Source organism: Anomaloglossus baeobatrachus, chromosome 3 (assembly GCF_048569485.1).
Source record: "Anomaloglossus baeobatrachus isolate aAnoBae1 chromosome 3, aAnoBae1.hap1, whole genome shotgun sequence".
NCBI classification, from domain to species: Eukaryota; Metazoa; Chordata; class Amphibia; order Anura; family Aromobatidae; genus Anomaloglossus; species Anomaloglossus baeobatrachus.
This window is the reverse complement of record NC_134355.1, coordinates 508,672,210-508,687,972: the sequence shown is the minus strand read 5'-3', so window position 1 is coordinate 508,687,972 and position 15,763 is coordinate 508,672,210. Positions and strand designations below refer to the sequence as shown.

General features: G+C 43.3%; 1 protein-coding gene across 1 annotated transcript in view; it reads right to left on the bottom strand.

The window, feature by feature from the left end:
* The window catches only part of LOC142295476 (uncharacterized), a 77,490-nt gene that overhangs the window by 39,371 nt on the left and 22,356 nt on the right, over positions 1 to 15,763 (bottom strand). Inside the window, exon 2 of the mRNA XM_075338575.1 lies at positions 13,591 to 14,140. Within this exon, the coding sequence (XP_075194690.1) occupies positions 13,591 to 14,140 (550 nt within the window). The remainder of the gene's footprint in view (positions 1 to 13,590; positions 14,141 to 15,763) is intronic.

Genomic DNA, 15,763 nt, shown 5'->3' with positions numbered 1-15,763 from the left:
TATGCAGCAGAGCAGTATGTGTGTGTGTCTGTATGTATGTATGCAGCAGCAGTGTGTGTGTGTCTGTCTGTATGTATGTATGCAGCAGAGCAGTGTGTGTGTCTGTCTATGTCTGTATGTATGCAGCAGAGCAGTGTGTGTGTGTGTCTGTATGTATGCAGTAGAACAGTGTGTGTGTATGTATGCAGCAGAGCAGTGTATGTCTCTATGTATGCAGTAGAGCTGTGTGTGTCTGTCTGTATGCATATATGATGTGTATCTATGTATGTCAGTGTATATGACTGTATAGATTTGTCTGTTTATATGTATTTTTGTGAGTTTGTCTTTAAATATGTATATGTACGTGTACGTATCTGTGTATGTGTGTGTGTCTGCGTGTTTATGGGGCCCACTGGGACTCTTCCGCCCGGGGCCCACAAAAACCTGGAGCCGGCCCTGAGACCACAGGACATGTCTCCAAAAATTAAGGTTTTTGTTCCTGTGGGAATTTGCAAACATTAATCTGTCTTTTTATGTTTCTTCTGGAGTAATGATTTTTATCCTGGCAGAATGGCCTTTCAGCCAATGTTGATACTAGTTTCCCTGTGGATAATGACACAATCTTATCAGCTTCCGCCAGCAACTTCACAAGGTCTTTTGCTTGTTTGTACTTGCATATATTTTTTTGTACAGATGAACGAGGCACCTTCAGGTATCTGGAAATTGCACCCAAGCGTGAACCAGATTTGTGCAAGTCCACAATTCTCTCCCTGAGATCTTGGCTGATTTCGTTTGACTTTCCCAAGATGCTACACAAAGACGCAGTGTATTTCAGGTGTAAATTAAAATACATGCACAAGTATGTATCTAATAAACTCAGATGTTGCCAATAAACCTATCGGAAGCTTCCAAAGACATGACATCATCACATGGGCTGTCCCATATTATTTAAATGCATAGTACTCCTAGTGAATGTAAACTTTTGACTTTGCAGAAGTAATAAAAATGGCTTAAATCATTCTCTCTCTCTCATTATTCTGGTATTTGGCAAATATAAATAAGTTTTGTTCCTAATTGACCTAAAACAGTAAAGGTGGTGTCACACACAGCGACGACGACAACGACGTCGCTGCTACGTCACCATTTTCTGTGACGTTGCAGCAACGTCCCGTCGCTGTCGCTGTGTGTGACATCCAGCAACGAGCTGGCCCCTGCTGTGAGGTCGTTGCTCGTTGCTGAATGTCCTGCTTCATTTTTTCGTCGTCGCTCTCCCGCTGTGACGCACACATCGCTGTGTGTGACAGCGAGAGAGCGACGAAATGAAGCGAGCAGGGAGCAGGAGCCGGCATATGGCAGCTGCGGAAAGCTGTAACCACTGTAAACATCGGGTAACCAAGGGAAGACCTTTCCCTGGTTACCCGATATTTACCTTCGTTACCAGCCTCCGCCGCTCTTGCTGCTAGTGCCGGCTCCTGCTCTGTGCACATGTAGCTGCAGTACACATCGGGTTAATTAACCCGATGTGTACTGTAGCTAGGAGAGCAAGGAGCCAGCGCTAAGCAGTGTGCGCGGCTCACTGCTCTCTGCACTGTGACATGTAGCTGCAGTACACATTGGGTTAATTAACCCGATGTGTACTGTAGCTAGGAGAGCAGGGAGCCAGCGCTCAGTGTGCACGGCTCCCTGCTCTCTGCAGCACAGCGACGCGTGTCGTTATGATCGCTGCTTCGGCTGCTGTGTTTGACAGCTAAGCAGCGATCATAACAGCGACTTACAAAGTCGCTGCTACGTCACAGAAAATGGTGACGTAACAGCGACGTCGTTGTCGCTGTCGTTTAGTGTGACCCCAGCTTAAAGGCTTATTCTGATTTTATGGCAGATAGTGAGAAAACCATGCAAATGTGTATTTTTAGATAGTGTATGTAAACTTCTGGTTTCAACTATATGCCCCCATCTTTGTGATTATGTCCCCATCCTGATATCTATGTCCTTATCCTGGGCCCCTTCGTGGTATACAGTGGCTTGCGAACGTATTCACCGCCTTTGGAAATTTTCATGTTTTCCTACTTCATCTGGAATTTCAGTTTTTTGGGAGAATTTGCATCAGTTCATGTAAAGAACATGCCTACAACTGTGAACATTTGGTTTTCTTTATATTGTGAAGCAAGCAACAAATATGACAAAAAAAGGTAAACTTCAGTGTGCATAACTTTTCACCCCACTAAAGTCAGAACTTTTTAGAGCCTCCTTTTCCTTTTACAGCTGCAAGATGCCTTTGGATAGGTCTGGGTGAGCTTTCCACATCTTGGGATTTTTGCCCATTCCTCAAGGCAAAACTGGTCCAGCTTCTACAAGTTAAATGATTTCCTCTGGTGAGCAGCAATCTTCAAGTCTGACCACAGATTCTCAATTGAACTGAGATCTGTGCCACTGCAATACACTGCATAAAACCACCTTTATTCAGTATTCAGTATTCCTGGATTTATGTCATATCTTCAGCAGCCCAGTAACAGTTCCACACCAAAAAAGGCAGTGATTGCCTCCAAAGGATTCGCAACAAAATATTGAAAATAAAAATATTTTGTTTGGGTTTGGTTTATTTGTCCAATTACTTTTGACCTCCTAAAATGTGGAGTGTTTGTAAAGAAATGTGTACAATTCCTACAATTTCTATCAGATATTTTTGTTCAAACCTTCAAATTAAACGTTACAATCTGCACTTGAATTCTGTTGTAGAGATTTCATTTCAAATCCAATGTGGTGGCATGCAGAGCCCAACTCGCGAAAATTGTGTCACTGTCCAAATATTTCTGGACCTAACTGTATGTCCAGCTGAAGTAAGTGCTGAGGTTGGCGGGCCCTGTCAAGCCTCAGTCCCGGTCGTGACCTCTGTGACCACAATCGTTGTGCCTCTGCTTTTTATTATAGAAAGTTGAAAAATATAATGTAAAATAAATCTGCAAAACCCTATTTTCTATGTGTTGGGGTGTGTGGGTGGCAATATTGCCCCAAATGATAAAAACAAGGGGCCCAGGATACTCTTAAAAGTGTAGTCCTCTCATTAGCTCGTATCAGCTATCCCGGATGGTGTTGGACCATAAACTATAATGACATATTAGGAGTACAGACTTTTATTTTAGTTTTGGATGTCATTGGTTGTGTTTTTTTCCCAGCAAGTGTAGCAATAATAGCAGTTAGATTATTATATATTGCTTGTGCTTGTGCTTGTATGTAACTTACCTACTCTATTGCAATTTCTAGCATTTATATATTAACAGTTATGATGTGAGCACTTTGTTTATAAGAATAATTTTGCTTCAAGAATCTTTTTAACAAAGAAAAAAAAGCCTTACCTTATTGTAACCATTTTCTGCTGCTAAATGCAGGGCAGTAGCCCCCCTGGAGTCCCTGACGTTCACATCGACGTTCCTCTTCAGCATATGGTTGGTGACCTGTATACTTCCAGTCAATATATTTTATTAAAATAGAATCATACCACAATTCTCTTGGTTGTTTATAGTTATATAGTGGTGTTCTGGCACTCTCAATAAGGTTGGGAAGTGACCTATATTAAATGATTAATTATCTGTTTCATTACAGAATTAGGTCACTTGTGACCATAATGGATTTCAAAGCCAAGGAATTATCCTGGCGTAGTAAGGCTACTAACATCTTCCAGCAAGGAGTCTCAACTGATTTTAACAATTCCCATACAACTGATAAAGAGAACTTTGTGAAATATAAAATAACACATAAAAAAATGAAAATTTGGTGGACAAAAGTGTCCATGGAAAATTACCTGCTGGCTAAAATAGTGCCCAGAGGTCTGAGGATTCAGACCCACCCTACCTTTCCGTTACAAGATGAGGCTTTGACCAAGCGATGGATTGAGGCATCCCTTATTTGTTCCAGTGAGTTTATGAGGATTATTGTGGATAAAAATACGGTCCTCCTTAAAACCTTGGATTCAGAGTTGGAGGAATTACAAAAGGCTATGACCAAAGATATAGGGGAAACATCTCTAAAAGATTTCTTTACTGCCTTGGATAAGGATATTGAGAAGTGGGAAACTGAAATCAGTCAACTAAAGGGAAAAAAATATCACCGCGATGTGGCAGATTTTGAATCAAAGAAGATTTTTAGATGGCAAATACCAAAAAGAACGAAAAAATACAGATAAGAAACTCATCTATATCCTCTGCTGCCTCAACCAGTGAGGGGGAGGCATCATCCTATGAAGCGGAAACATGTGATAAGAGATATATGAGGACGAGAAACGGAGATAAAGTCAAGAACCAATCTAAAATTTACCATCACGATGGTTTCACTCGAGATGACCAACTTAAGGTAATAAACCTATCTTCTTATACGCTTACAGATTGTCAGATCAAGGTATTGGAGAGGGGACTGTCCTTCTCACCCTCCAATGACCTTGATAAATTCACTGCTGTCAAAGACTTACATTTATTTGCCAGAAAAATTTTATTAAAACGATTTTTCCATCAATCCAATACAGGAGAAATATATGGCTCCAAAAAAGAACAGGAAGCATTATCAGTCTTGAGCTCTCTCGCAATGGAAGGTGACACCAGTGACATTGACAATGTAAGTGTATTATTAAGTGGTGAACCCTCATTAAGTAATGAATCTTCCATTACTAGTCGAACTGAGGTGATACCATCTGACTCCATAGAATTTCCGAAACATCTATACCCAAAATCGAAAAAGTTTCCACCCTTTAGCTCATGCCCAGCGGTGGACATTTTCGTTAAGTTGGTCAGTGGTGAGATAGAGGGTCTGGTTGGTAATTTACATCAGACCTCTAATCTCAATTACTCTGAGAGAAGAGCACTAAAAGAACTGCAATGCCTGCCGGATATAACGATCAAGCCCGCCGATAAAGGCGAGAACTTGGTCATCTGGCCCAATGACCAATATGAGACACAGGCTTATAAAATTCTCAGGAATAATAACAACTATAAAAAATTGACTTATAACCCGTTGTCAAAATATCAAGCAGAGCTTCATGATATTCTGGATAGGGCCTTCCAGGAGGGAACTATCCCCAAGAAGATCATGGATTCTCTGCTAATCTCAAACCCTAGGATGCCAACATTTTACATCATTCCCAAACTGCATAAAAACCAGGTGAACCCCCCAGGACGCCCAATTGTATCAGGCAATGGGGGTCTCTGTGAGAAAGTGTGTGATGTGATCGAGTATTATCTTCAACCTATAGTTTTCACACTCCCCTCTCACATTAAAGATACTACCGCGGACCTTCACAGATTGGATAACCTCAATATAGGAACACAGGCTTTGATGGTAACCACGGACGTGGAAGCCTTATATTCCTCAATAAAACATCAAGATGGAATCCTAGCTGTGGAATTTTTCCTACAATCAAGTAATTTGGACCCTAAACTCGTGGATTTGATTCTTCTCTTACTTAATTTCATCCTTAGGCATAATTGCTTTATGTTTAACCCCTTCACCCCCGGCCACTAAAACACCCTAATGACCGGGCCATTTTTTGCAATTCTGACCAGTGTCACTTTGACAGGTTATAACTCTGGAACGCTTCAACGGATCCTGGCGATTCTGAGATTGTTTTTTCGTGACATATTGTACTTCATGTCAGTGGTAAATTTAGGCCGATTATGTTTTGCGTTTATTTGTGAAAATTTAGGAAATTTGGCGAAAATTTTGAAAATTTCGCAAATTTCAAACTTTGAAAATTTATGCCCATAAATCTGAGAGATATGTCACACAAAATAGTTACTAAATAACATTTCCCACTTGTCTACTTTACATCAGCGCAATTTTCGAAACAAATTTTTTTTCCGTTAGGAAGTTAGAAGGGGTCAAAGGTCATCAGCAAATTCTCATTTTTCCAACAAAATTTACAAAATAATTTTTTTAGGGACCACATTACATTTGAGGTGACTTTGAGAGGCCTAGGTGACAGAAAATACCCAAAAGTGACCCCATTCTAAAAACTACACCCCTCACACTGCTCAAAACCACATCCAATAAGTTTATTAACCCTTTAGGTGCTTCACAGGAACCAAAGCAATGTGGAAGGAAAAAATGAAAATTTTACTTTTTAACACAAAAATGTTACTTTAGCCATAAAATTTTCATTTTTACAAGGGAGAAAAGAGAAAGTACACAATACAATTTATTGTGCATGTTCTCCTGAGTACGCCGATACCTCATATGTGGTAAAAATCAATTGTTTGGGCGCACGGCAGAGCTCGGAAGGGAAGGAGCGCCATTTGAATTTTTGAACGCAAAATTAGCTGCACTCATTAGCGGACGCCATGTCGGGTTTGAAGACCCCCTGAGGTGCCTAAACAATGGAGCTCCCCCACAAGTGACCCCATTTTGGAAACTAGAGCCCTCAAATAATTTTTCTAGATGTTTGGTGAGCACTTTGAACCCCTGGGGGCTTCACAAAAGTTTATAGCGTTGAGCCGTGAAAAGAAACAAATTTTTTTTTTACCACAAAACGGTTGCTTCAACTAGGTAGCTTTTTTTTTCACAAGGGTAACAGGAAAAAATGCACCATAAAATGTATTGTGCATTTTCTCCTGAGTACGCAGATACCTCATATGTGGTGGAAATCAAATGTTTGGACACACAGCAGTGCTCGGAAGGCAAGGAGCGCCATTTGAATTTTTGAGTGCAAAATTAGCTGCACCTGTTAGCGGACGCCATGTCGGGTTTGAAGACCCCCTGAGGTGCCTAAACAATGGAGCTCCCCCACAAGTGACCCCATTTTGGAAACTAGAGCCCTCAAATAATTTTTCTAGATGTTTGGTGAGCACTTTGAACACCTGGGGGCTTCACAGAAGTTTATAGCGTTGAGCCGTGAAAAGAAAAAAATTTTTTTTTACCACAAAACGGTTGCTTCAACTAGGTAGCTTTTTTTTTCACAAGGCTATCAGGAAAAAATGCACCATAAAATGTATTGTGCATTTTCTCCTGAGTACGCAGATACCTCATATGTGGTGGAAAGTAATTGTTTGGGCGCATGGCGGGGCTCAGAAGAGAAGGAGCGCCATTTGACAGCAAAATTGGTTGGAATCATTAGCGGACGCCATGTCACGTTTGGAGACCCCCTATGGTGCCTAAACAGTGGAGCTCCCCCACAAGTGACACCATTTTGGAAACTAGAGCCCTCAAATAATTTTTCTAGATGTTTGGTGAGCACTTTGAACACCTGGGGGCTTCACAGAAGTTTATAGCGTTGAGCCGTGAAAAGAAAAAAATTTTTTTTTACCACAAAACGGTTGCTTCAACTAGGTAGCTTTTTTTTCACAAGGCTATCAGGAAAAAATGCACCATAAAATGTATTGTGCATTTTCTCCTGAGTACGCAGATACCTCATATGTGGTGGAAAGTAATTGTTTGAGCGCATGGCGGGGCTCAGAAGAGAAGGAGCGCCATTTGACTTTTCAAACGCACAGACGCAGTGCACTGATCGGCCGCTGCAGGACGCACGGTCGGATGCGATAAAAAAAAGCGTCGGGGATACGTAAAAAAAAAAGTCACGCCAAAAATTGACCATGGATGCAGATACGTTATGTGCATCCCTGATCAGCGCTTGGCGGGACGCACGGACGGATGCGATACAAAAAGCGTCGCAAATACGGAAAAAAGTCACGCCAAAAATTGAGCAGGGATGCCGATCCGTTATCTGCATCCCTAATCAGCGCTCGGTGGGACACACGGACGGATGCGATACAAAAAGCGTCGTGAATACGGAAAAAAGTCACGCCAAAAACTGACCATGGATGCCGATCCGTTATGTGCATCCCTGATCAGCGCTTGGCGGGACGCACGGACGGATGCGATACAAAAAGCGTTGTGAATACGGAAAAAAAAGTCACGCCAAAAATTGAGCAGGGATGCCGATCCGTTATCTGCATCCTTGATCAGCGCTTGGCGGGACGCACGGACGGATGCGATACAAAAAGCGTCGGGGATACGGAAAAAAAAGTCACGCCAAAAATTGAGCAGGGATGCCGATCCGTTATCTGCATCCCTGATCAGCGCTTGGCGGGACGCACGGACGGATGAGGTGTAAAAATGGACAGGGGATACGGAAAAAAAAAAAAAGTTATACTCACCGTACCCAGAGGACTAGCAGGAAGATCACTGACCAGAAGAGCTGCAGAGGAACAGATGGCAGAGAGATGGACAGCTTTACAGGAGCAGCAGGCAGATCAGCAGAATGCCCAGGAAGGACCCAGCGATGGACGCAGATGTGATCAGGCCGGTGAAGACAGGTAAGAGGACGTCGGGGAGAGGGGGTGGGAGAGCAGAGGGGGGGGTGAGAGCAGAGGGGGGGTTGAGAGCAGAGGGGGAGGGGGGAGAGCAGAGGGGGAGACCGGAGAGGGAGCTGCAGAAGCAGAATAGAAATAATGGGGGAGGCAGTCAGATCGCGGGGGGAGCGGATCGGGATGTCGGGGGGGGTGGTGGTTGGGGGGAGCAGATCGCGGGGGGGGCACGGCAGGGGCTATCACGGCAGTGCGCAGGGGCACCACGGGAGCGCGCACGGGCTGCACAGAACTCACTTTGCAGCAGCAGCGGTGACCTCAGCAGCAGCGGTGGTAGCAGATCGGGATGCCGGGGGGCAGATCGGGGCGTAGGGGGGCAGATCGGGGGGGGCACGGGCAGGGGCCTTCACGGGAGCGCGCAGGGGCCTTCACGGGAGCGCGCAGGGAGCGGAATACTTACCATTGGAGCAGGAGCGGCGGAGACATCAGAGGCGGCGGCGGCAGCAGCAGCGGTGGCGTGGTACCAAAAGTACCAGCCACTCCACGCTGCAGACATGTTGGGAGAGGGCTCACAGGCCAGCACAGGCCTGGGGAGGGCGGCCACCGGCAGATCAGACCGCCCCACTGCACACTGATTGGAGCGATTGCGCGTCATAGCACGATCGCTCCAATCAGTGCTGCAGGGGCTGGGGGCGACATGTTTGAGGTCCACCTATGATATGCTGCTGCAGCTGCGGCATCTCATAGCTGGATCTCACAGGATCGCACTAATTCGGGCATTATTTTTGCCGAAATTAGTGCGATCGATGTGGTTGGCGGTTCAGATTTGAACAGCCAATCACATCGATCGTCGATAGGGGGTGGCGATGCCGCCCCCCTGGGGTCAAGCAAAGGTCCCCTGCTGTAAGAAACAGCAGGGGACATCATTTGAAAGCCGTTGCTATGGCCACGGCAATCAAATGAAGTTTAGGCAGTAAAATTACGTCCCTGGTCGTTAAGTCACGTTAAAATAGGACGTAATTTTACTGCCCGCGGTCGTGAAGGGGTTAAGGAGGAGATATATTTGCAAACACAAGGGGCTGCGATGGGGGCGTCTTGCGCCCCCTCGTACACAAATTTGTTCTTGGGAGTATGGGAGCGTCAGATCTTCCAAACTGAGCCAGATGAGTACCTGGTCCAAAATTGTATCAGGTACATAGACGACATCTGGTTCATTTGGGAGGGTTCAGTAGAACAACTTGAACTTTTTATGGATCGGCTGAATATGAACAATAAAAACATCTACTTGACCTATAAATATGGTCGTGAGGTTGAATATTTGGACATAAAAATTCAGGCCTCTCCTAATGGCGACATCAGCACTGATGTCTACAGAAAAAAGACTTCTACCATTACCCTGTTACATGCTCAGTCATGCCACCTTCCAGCTACGATTAAGGGTATACCCACTTCACAATTCTTAAGAGCGAAACGCATCTGCTCCTCTACAAATAGCTTTCAATCTCAGGTCTCAGGCTAAAGATTTAACTAACCATTTTTTGAGCAGAGGCTATAGTAAGAAATGTATTAGACGGGGCTACAGGAGGGCTTTAAATACTCCTAGGGAGAAATTACTTTACCCCCAGCCTGCAGAAACTCAAACTGAACAACCTGTCATACTTATCACTACTTACAATAGCCGTTGGCATGATCTGTATACAATTCTCCAGAAACATTGGAGAGTATTAATGATTGATCCAATTTTAAAAAAATGCTTACCAGATCGTCCCTTGATCACAGCTCGAAGGTCAAAAAATCTGAAAGACCTGTTAGTTCAAAGTTGTTACCAGAACTATAAGAAGAAGCACCAAATGCAACTATCCCCGGGGTTTTTCCCGTGTGGGATGTGCAAGGGATGCCTCAATATGGTTATGTCTAAGACATTTTTTGGTTTGAAAAATTCAAAAGAATATGTCATTAGCCCACACTTGACTTGTTCGTCTAAAAATGTGGTGTATCAAGCAGAATGTGGCTGTGGCAAATATTATATAGGTCTGACTAGCAGAGAATTAAAAATTCACGTACGTGAACACGTACGAGACATAGAAAAATCCAAAACGGCACAGGAGACAGAACATCTTAAGACTCTGCCGAGGCACTATAAATTATACCACAATTCTAACCCTACCTCTCTAAAAATCAAGGCCATTGATCAAATAAAAACTGATTTGAGAGGAGGTGATCTGGGCACTGTTTTGAGTAAATTAGAAAGCAGGTAGATCTATACATTGGGTACGGTTGCCCCCGCAGGACTAAACGAGCATTTCGGATTTAGTTCTTTTTTGTAAGCTGTATGGGTTTAATTTTATTGTCAATTTTATTTACTTTACAAATGTGTAGGCCGCTCCAGATATCGAGTTTGGGCATTATGGATTTGATTGGTAACTTATGCTAATAAATATAGAATAATAAGCATTAACTGCCTTATCTTTGTGTTTAAGGATTTATAGATACCCGATTAAACTACAACATCATGATTAAATCAGGATTATGAAGAAATAACCGCACCCGATTTGAATTAAGGGATTGGATACAATTTTCTTCATCAAGAACAGCAACTTCATACCATATTTATATTGTATTATCTGATATTGTATATAAGTTCAGTATCACAATTAAAGTGGTTAATGTAATTTTACTGTGGGTATGAGGTTGTGATTAAGGTTGTGCGTGGAGCCATGGTTGAGTCTGGACGTGCCTTCCCCTCTCGGTCAATCGGACCGAGTGGGGGAAGTGGTTCTGGAGTCTCCTAGGGCTGCCATGCCATTTAACCTTATGGGCATAATGAGGTGTTGCTACTACCTGAGGACACTCAGCGAGGTCGTACCACCACTGTTGCCTTTGGTCTATGTATAGGCAGGCGTTGTGATTAGACAATCACCTTGCAGTATTAGGATAACTTTAGATAACTGTGTATATTGACATATCTTGTACAGGATTACAGACATACATTAGGATAGGGACGCTGGAACATCGCTTTAAGGAACCCGGTGATAATCAATTGGAGGGGTTAATTGGGTAGATTTATGGAGGATTATATATATATATATATATATATATATATATGCGGGAACAAAAGAAAAGATTGTAATTAACTAAAGTAACGAAATAGGTGAATTGCTAATTGGGCTACTTTTGAAGCCATATATATGACACCATAATTCAGCGGGGATCTATATGCGGTAGACGTACAAGTGTATTTACGGAGCACGTGGTTTGTTAACATGACTGGTAATTAACATATATATGCACTTCAGTTCGGGATTTTCATGCGCGGCTCTGGAACATGTGGATGGTTAACTGGGTTACGGTTAGAGCCATGTCTGCGACGCTGCAATCCGATGGGTATATATATGAGCATACGTGGCTCTCATGTGACCACGTCCTTGTAATATAGGCTAATACTTGTTTTGGACGTAACTGCGTCCAAGACATATACGTGTTATTCAACGCCAAATAAACTATTGAGGTTGCCATAGCTACACACGTCACATCCTGTGACATAGATGTGATGGGCTGATTTGGCCTCTTTCACTTGCAATTCAGATGTTCACGTCAGAGCGTTCCCCGCTGCCCTGATAAAGATATCTTATTGGCTCAATCGTATCACGTGAGCTGTTTGTTGTTGTCAGAGAGCGCAGCTATCGGGTGTTATACACGTGCTGACCACAGCTGTTTGGATTTTGAGCTCCGCCGTCATATTGACTGACACTTGGCTCTCATGTGACCACGTCCTCGGAATATAAGCTTATATTTGTTTTGGACGAAGTTACGTCCGAGACATATATGCGTCATTAAGACGCCAGGTAAACTATTGATGTTGCCATGGCAACACACGTCACATCCTGTGACGTAGATGTGATGGGCTGACTTTGCCTCTTTTACTGGCGGTTCAGATGTTTATGTCAAAGCGTTCCCCGCTGCCCTGATAAAGATATCTCATTGGCCCATTCGTATCACGTGAGTTGTTTGTTGTTGTCCGAGAGCGCAGCAATCGGGTGTTATACACGTGCTGACCACAGCTGTTTGGATTTTAAGCTCCACCGTCATATTGACTGACACTTGGCTTCTCCTATAGTGAAGCCATATACTACCCACGTGGGTTTATGGGAAGTCCATCCCCTCCACTTTATACTAATTGCCTACACTATATATACCTGGCCTACACATAGTCCACCATACCTCCCCTGAAGAAGAGGTGAAACGTGCGTAGGGACTGGTGGGGTATCCGGAATTGCTGCAAATTGGTCAGTATTGTACTATACTTGTGTACAAATGGTTGGTCGTGAATATGCCCATAACAAACTATTGACTGTTATTAGCTATGTATACAGGGCTTTCTCTATACCATAATAACAATACAGGTATGATACACAACTAGGTGTTTATTACAGGCAGTAGTGACCTTGGGCACACTACCATTAAGTGGCGAATATAGGAAATTACAGTGAGAATTGATATATACTTCATTGTATTACATCTCTAGTTATATGTGAATGGACTTACAACTCAAATGTAATTGATCCTTGTACTGTGTGTATTATATAATGTTAATTAATCACAATCACTGTAAATGCTTTTGCATGCAAATCTGTTAGCCCCTTGAGGACTCCTTGCTTTGGCAATTTTAAATGTATAAATAATAAAGTTCATATTTTATTAAAATGGAATCCTACCACAATTCTCTTGGTTGTTTATGGCAGTGTGTATTGCAGCTCAGCGACCAGACAGGTCTCTGTGCTGCAATGCATTTTAGCTGGATGTATATCCAGCTGAAGTAAGTGCTGGGGTTGGCGGGCCCTGTCAACCCTCAGTCCCGGTCGTGACCTCTGTGACTGCAATCGTTGTGCCTCTGCTTTTTATTATAGAAAGTTGAAAAATATAATGTAAAATAAATCTGCAAAACCCTATTTTCTATGTGTTGGGGTGTGTGGGTGGCAATATTGCCCCAAATGATAAAAACAAGGGGCCCAGGATACTCTTAAAAGTGTAGTCCTCTCATTAGCTCATATCAGCTATCCTGGATGGTGTTGGACCATAAACTATAATGACATATTAGGAGTACAGACTTTTATTTTAGTTTTGGATGTCATTGGTTGTGTTTTTTTCCCAGCAAGTGTAGCAATAATAGCAGTTAGATTATTATATATTGCTTGTGCTTGTATGTAACTTACCTACTCTATTGCAATTTCTAGCATTTATATATTAACAGTTATGATGTGAGCACTTTGTTTATAAGAATAATTTTGCTTCAAGAATCTTTTTAACAAAGAAAAAAAAGCCTTACCTTATTGTAACCATTTTCTGCTGCTAAATGCAGGGCAGTAGCCCCCCTGGAGTCCCTGACGTTCACATCGACGTTCCTCTTCAGCATATAGTTGGTGACCTGTATACTTCCAGTCAATACAACTAAATGAAGCATTGTCATGCCTGTACTGGTGTCTGTATCAAATGAGACGCCAAGGGACATTAGGTAATCCAGCACATCAATGTGGTTATTAACAGAGCACCAATGCAGCGGAGTCCACTTGCTGTTGTCTCTGATGCTGGGTGAAGACTTGTATTTCAGTAGTGTTTTAACACATAGTAGGTGGCCGTTTGCTGCAGCAAGATGCATTGCTGATTCTCCAGAAGATGTCAGAATATCAGGAGAGGCTCCACATTCCAGCAGATGTTCAGCTACTTCTGCATGTCCATTCCACGCGGCACGATGAAGTGGGGTATAATTCCATGAATCCCTGACATTAGCAGAAGCTCCTTTTTGTAAAAGATATTTTGTTAGGGCTAGATGTCCACAACAAGAAGCTATGTGCAGTGGAGACCATCCTCTGTAATCTCTGCCAAGTAAAAGAAAAGAAATTACCATATATTCCCCCAAATTTACATTAATAACTCAGGTTTGGAGGGAGTGTCCACCAGCATAAGTCTTATGCCGGCGTCACATGGTACGATATATCGGGCAATATGTCATCGGGGTCACGTCGTTAGTGACGCACATCCGGCATCGTTAGACATATCGTACGCCGTGTGACACCACTGAACGACTGTGAATGAGCAAAAATACTTACCTTATCGTTGCTCGTTGACACGTCGTTCATTTTCAAAATGTCGGTACTCCTTCTGTGCTCTGGTTGTTCATCGTTCCCGAGGCAGCACACGTCGCTCCGTATGACACCTCGGGAATGACGAACACAGCTTACCTGCGTCCCGTCGGCTATGCGGAAGGAAGGAGGTGGGCGGGATGTTACGTCCCGCTCATCTCTGCCCCTCGCTTCTATTGGCCTGCCGCTGTGTGACGTCGCTGTGACGCCAAACGTCACTCCCCCTTCAGGAAGAGGATGTTTGCCGCCCACAGTGACGTTGCTCAGCAGGTAAGTACGTGTGATGGGGGAAAACGACTTTGTGCGCCACGGGCAACTAATTGCCCGTGACGCACAAACGACGGGGGCGGGTACGATCGCTTGTGCGATCGCACGATAGATCATCCCGTGTGACGCCGGCATTACCAACACTATGTTCTATAACTTCCATATACTTGGAAGGAGGACACTTAGCAAGACGTACAGTCCCTGACAGAAGTTCTGTCGCTTATCCATGTTATGTAAATAAAAGCTGATAACCTGACTTTAAATTCATCCATTGGTTTTATCAATTACTCTTTTGAAAGCTGAAACCCTCTCAAGTTTGGTTTAGGTTATGAAAATGAAGTTGCTGCAAAGCTGAAATATTGATCATTTAATGAACACAGAAAGGTCAGATTTTGGTAAGACAAAAGTTTTGTCGCCCACAAAAAGTAATGTAAAATTCAGACAAATAATTAACTTCTAATACAAAGATATGTTGCATAACATTGGTGAATGATGTTGTGGTGCTATTAGAGCCATATTTAATATTTTGTGTGACTTCTATGAGCTTGAAGGACTGCATCCATGCGGTTGAACAATGATTCATACAATTTATTGATGAAGTCATCAGGAATAGCAAAAAATGCAGTCTTACATGCCTCCCAGAGTTCATCTAGATTCTTTGGTTGCAAGCACTATTCTGTGTATAACCCCATTCACACGTCCAATTGAAAAAACAGATATGTGGCATGTTCAATTTTGACCATTTAAGTGGCCATCCCTGTGTACGTGTCATCCATGTGCTATCTGTGTGCCATCCCTGTGTATGTATGTGTCATCCATGTGTTATCTTTGTGACATCCGTGTGTACCTATAGGCCCCGTCACACTAAGCAACATCGCTAGCAACATCGCTGCTAACGAACAACTTTTGTGACGTAGCAGCGATGTTGCTAGTGATGTCGCTGTGTGTGACATCCAGCAACAACCTGGCCCCTGCTGTGAGGTCGCTGGTTGTTGCTGAATGTCCTGGGCCATTTTTTAGTTGTTGCTGTCCCGCTGTGAAGCACAGATCGCTGTGTGTGACAGCGAGACAGCAACAACTAAATGTGCAGGC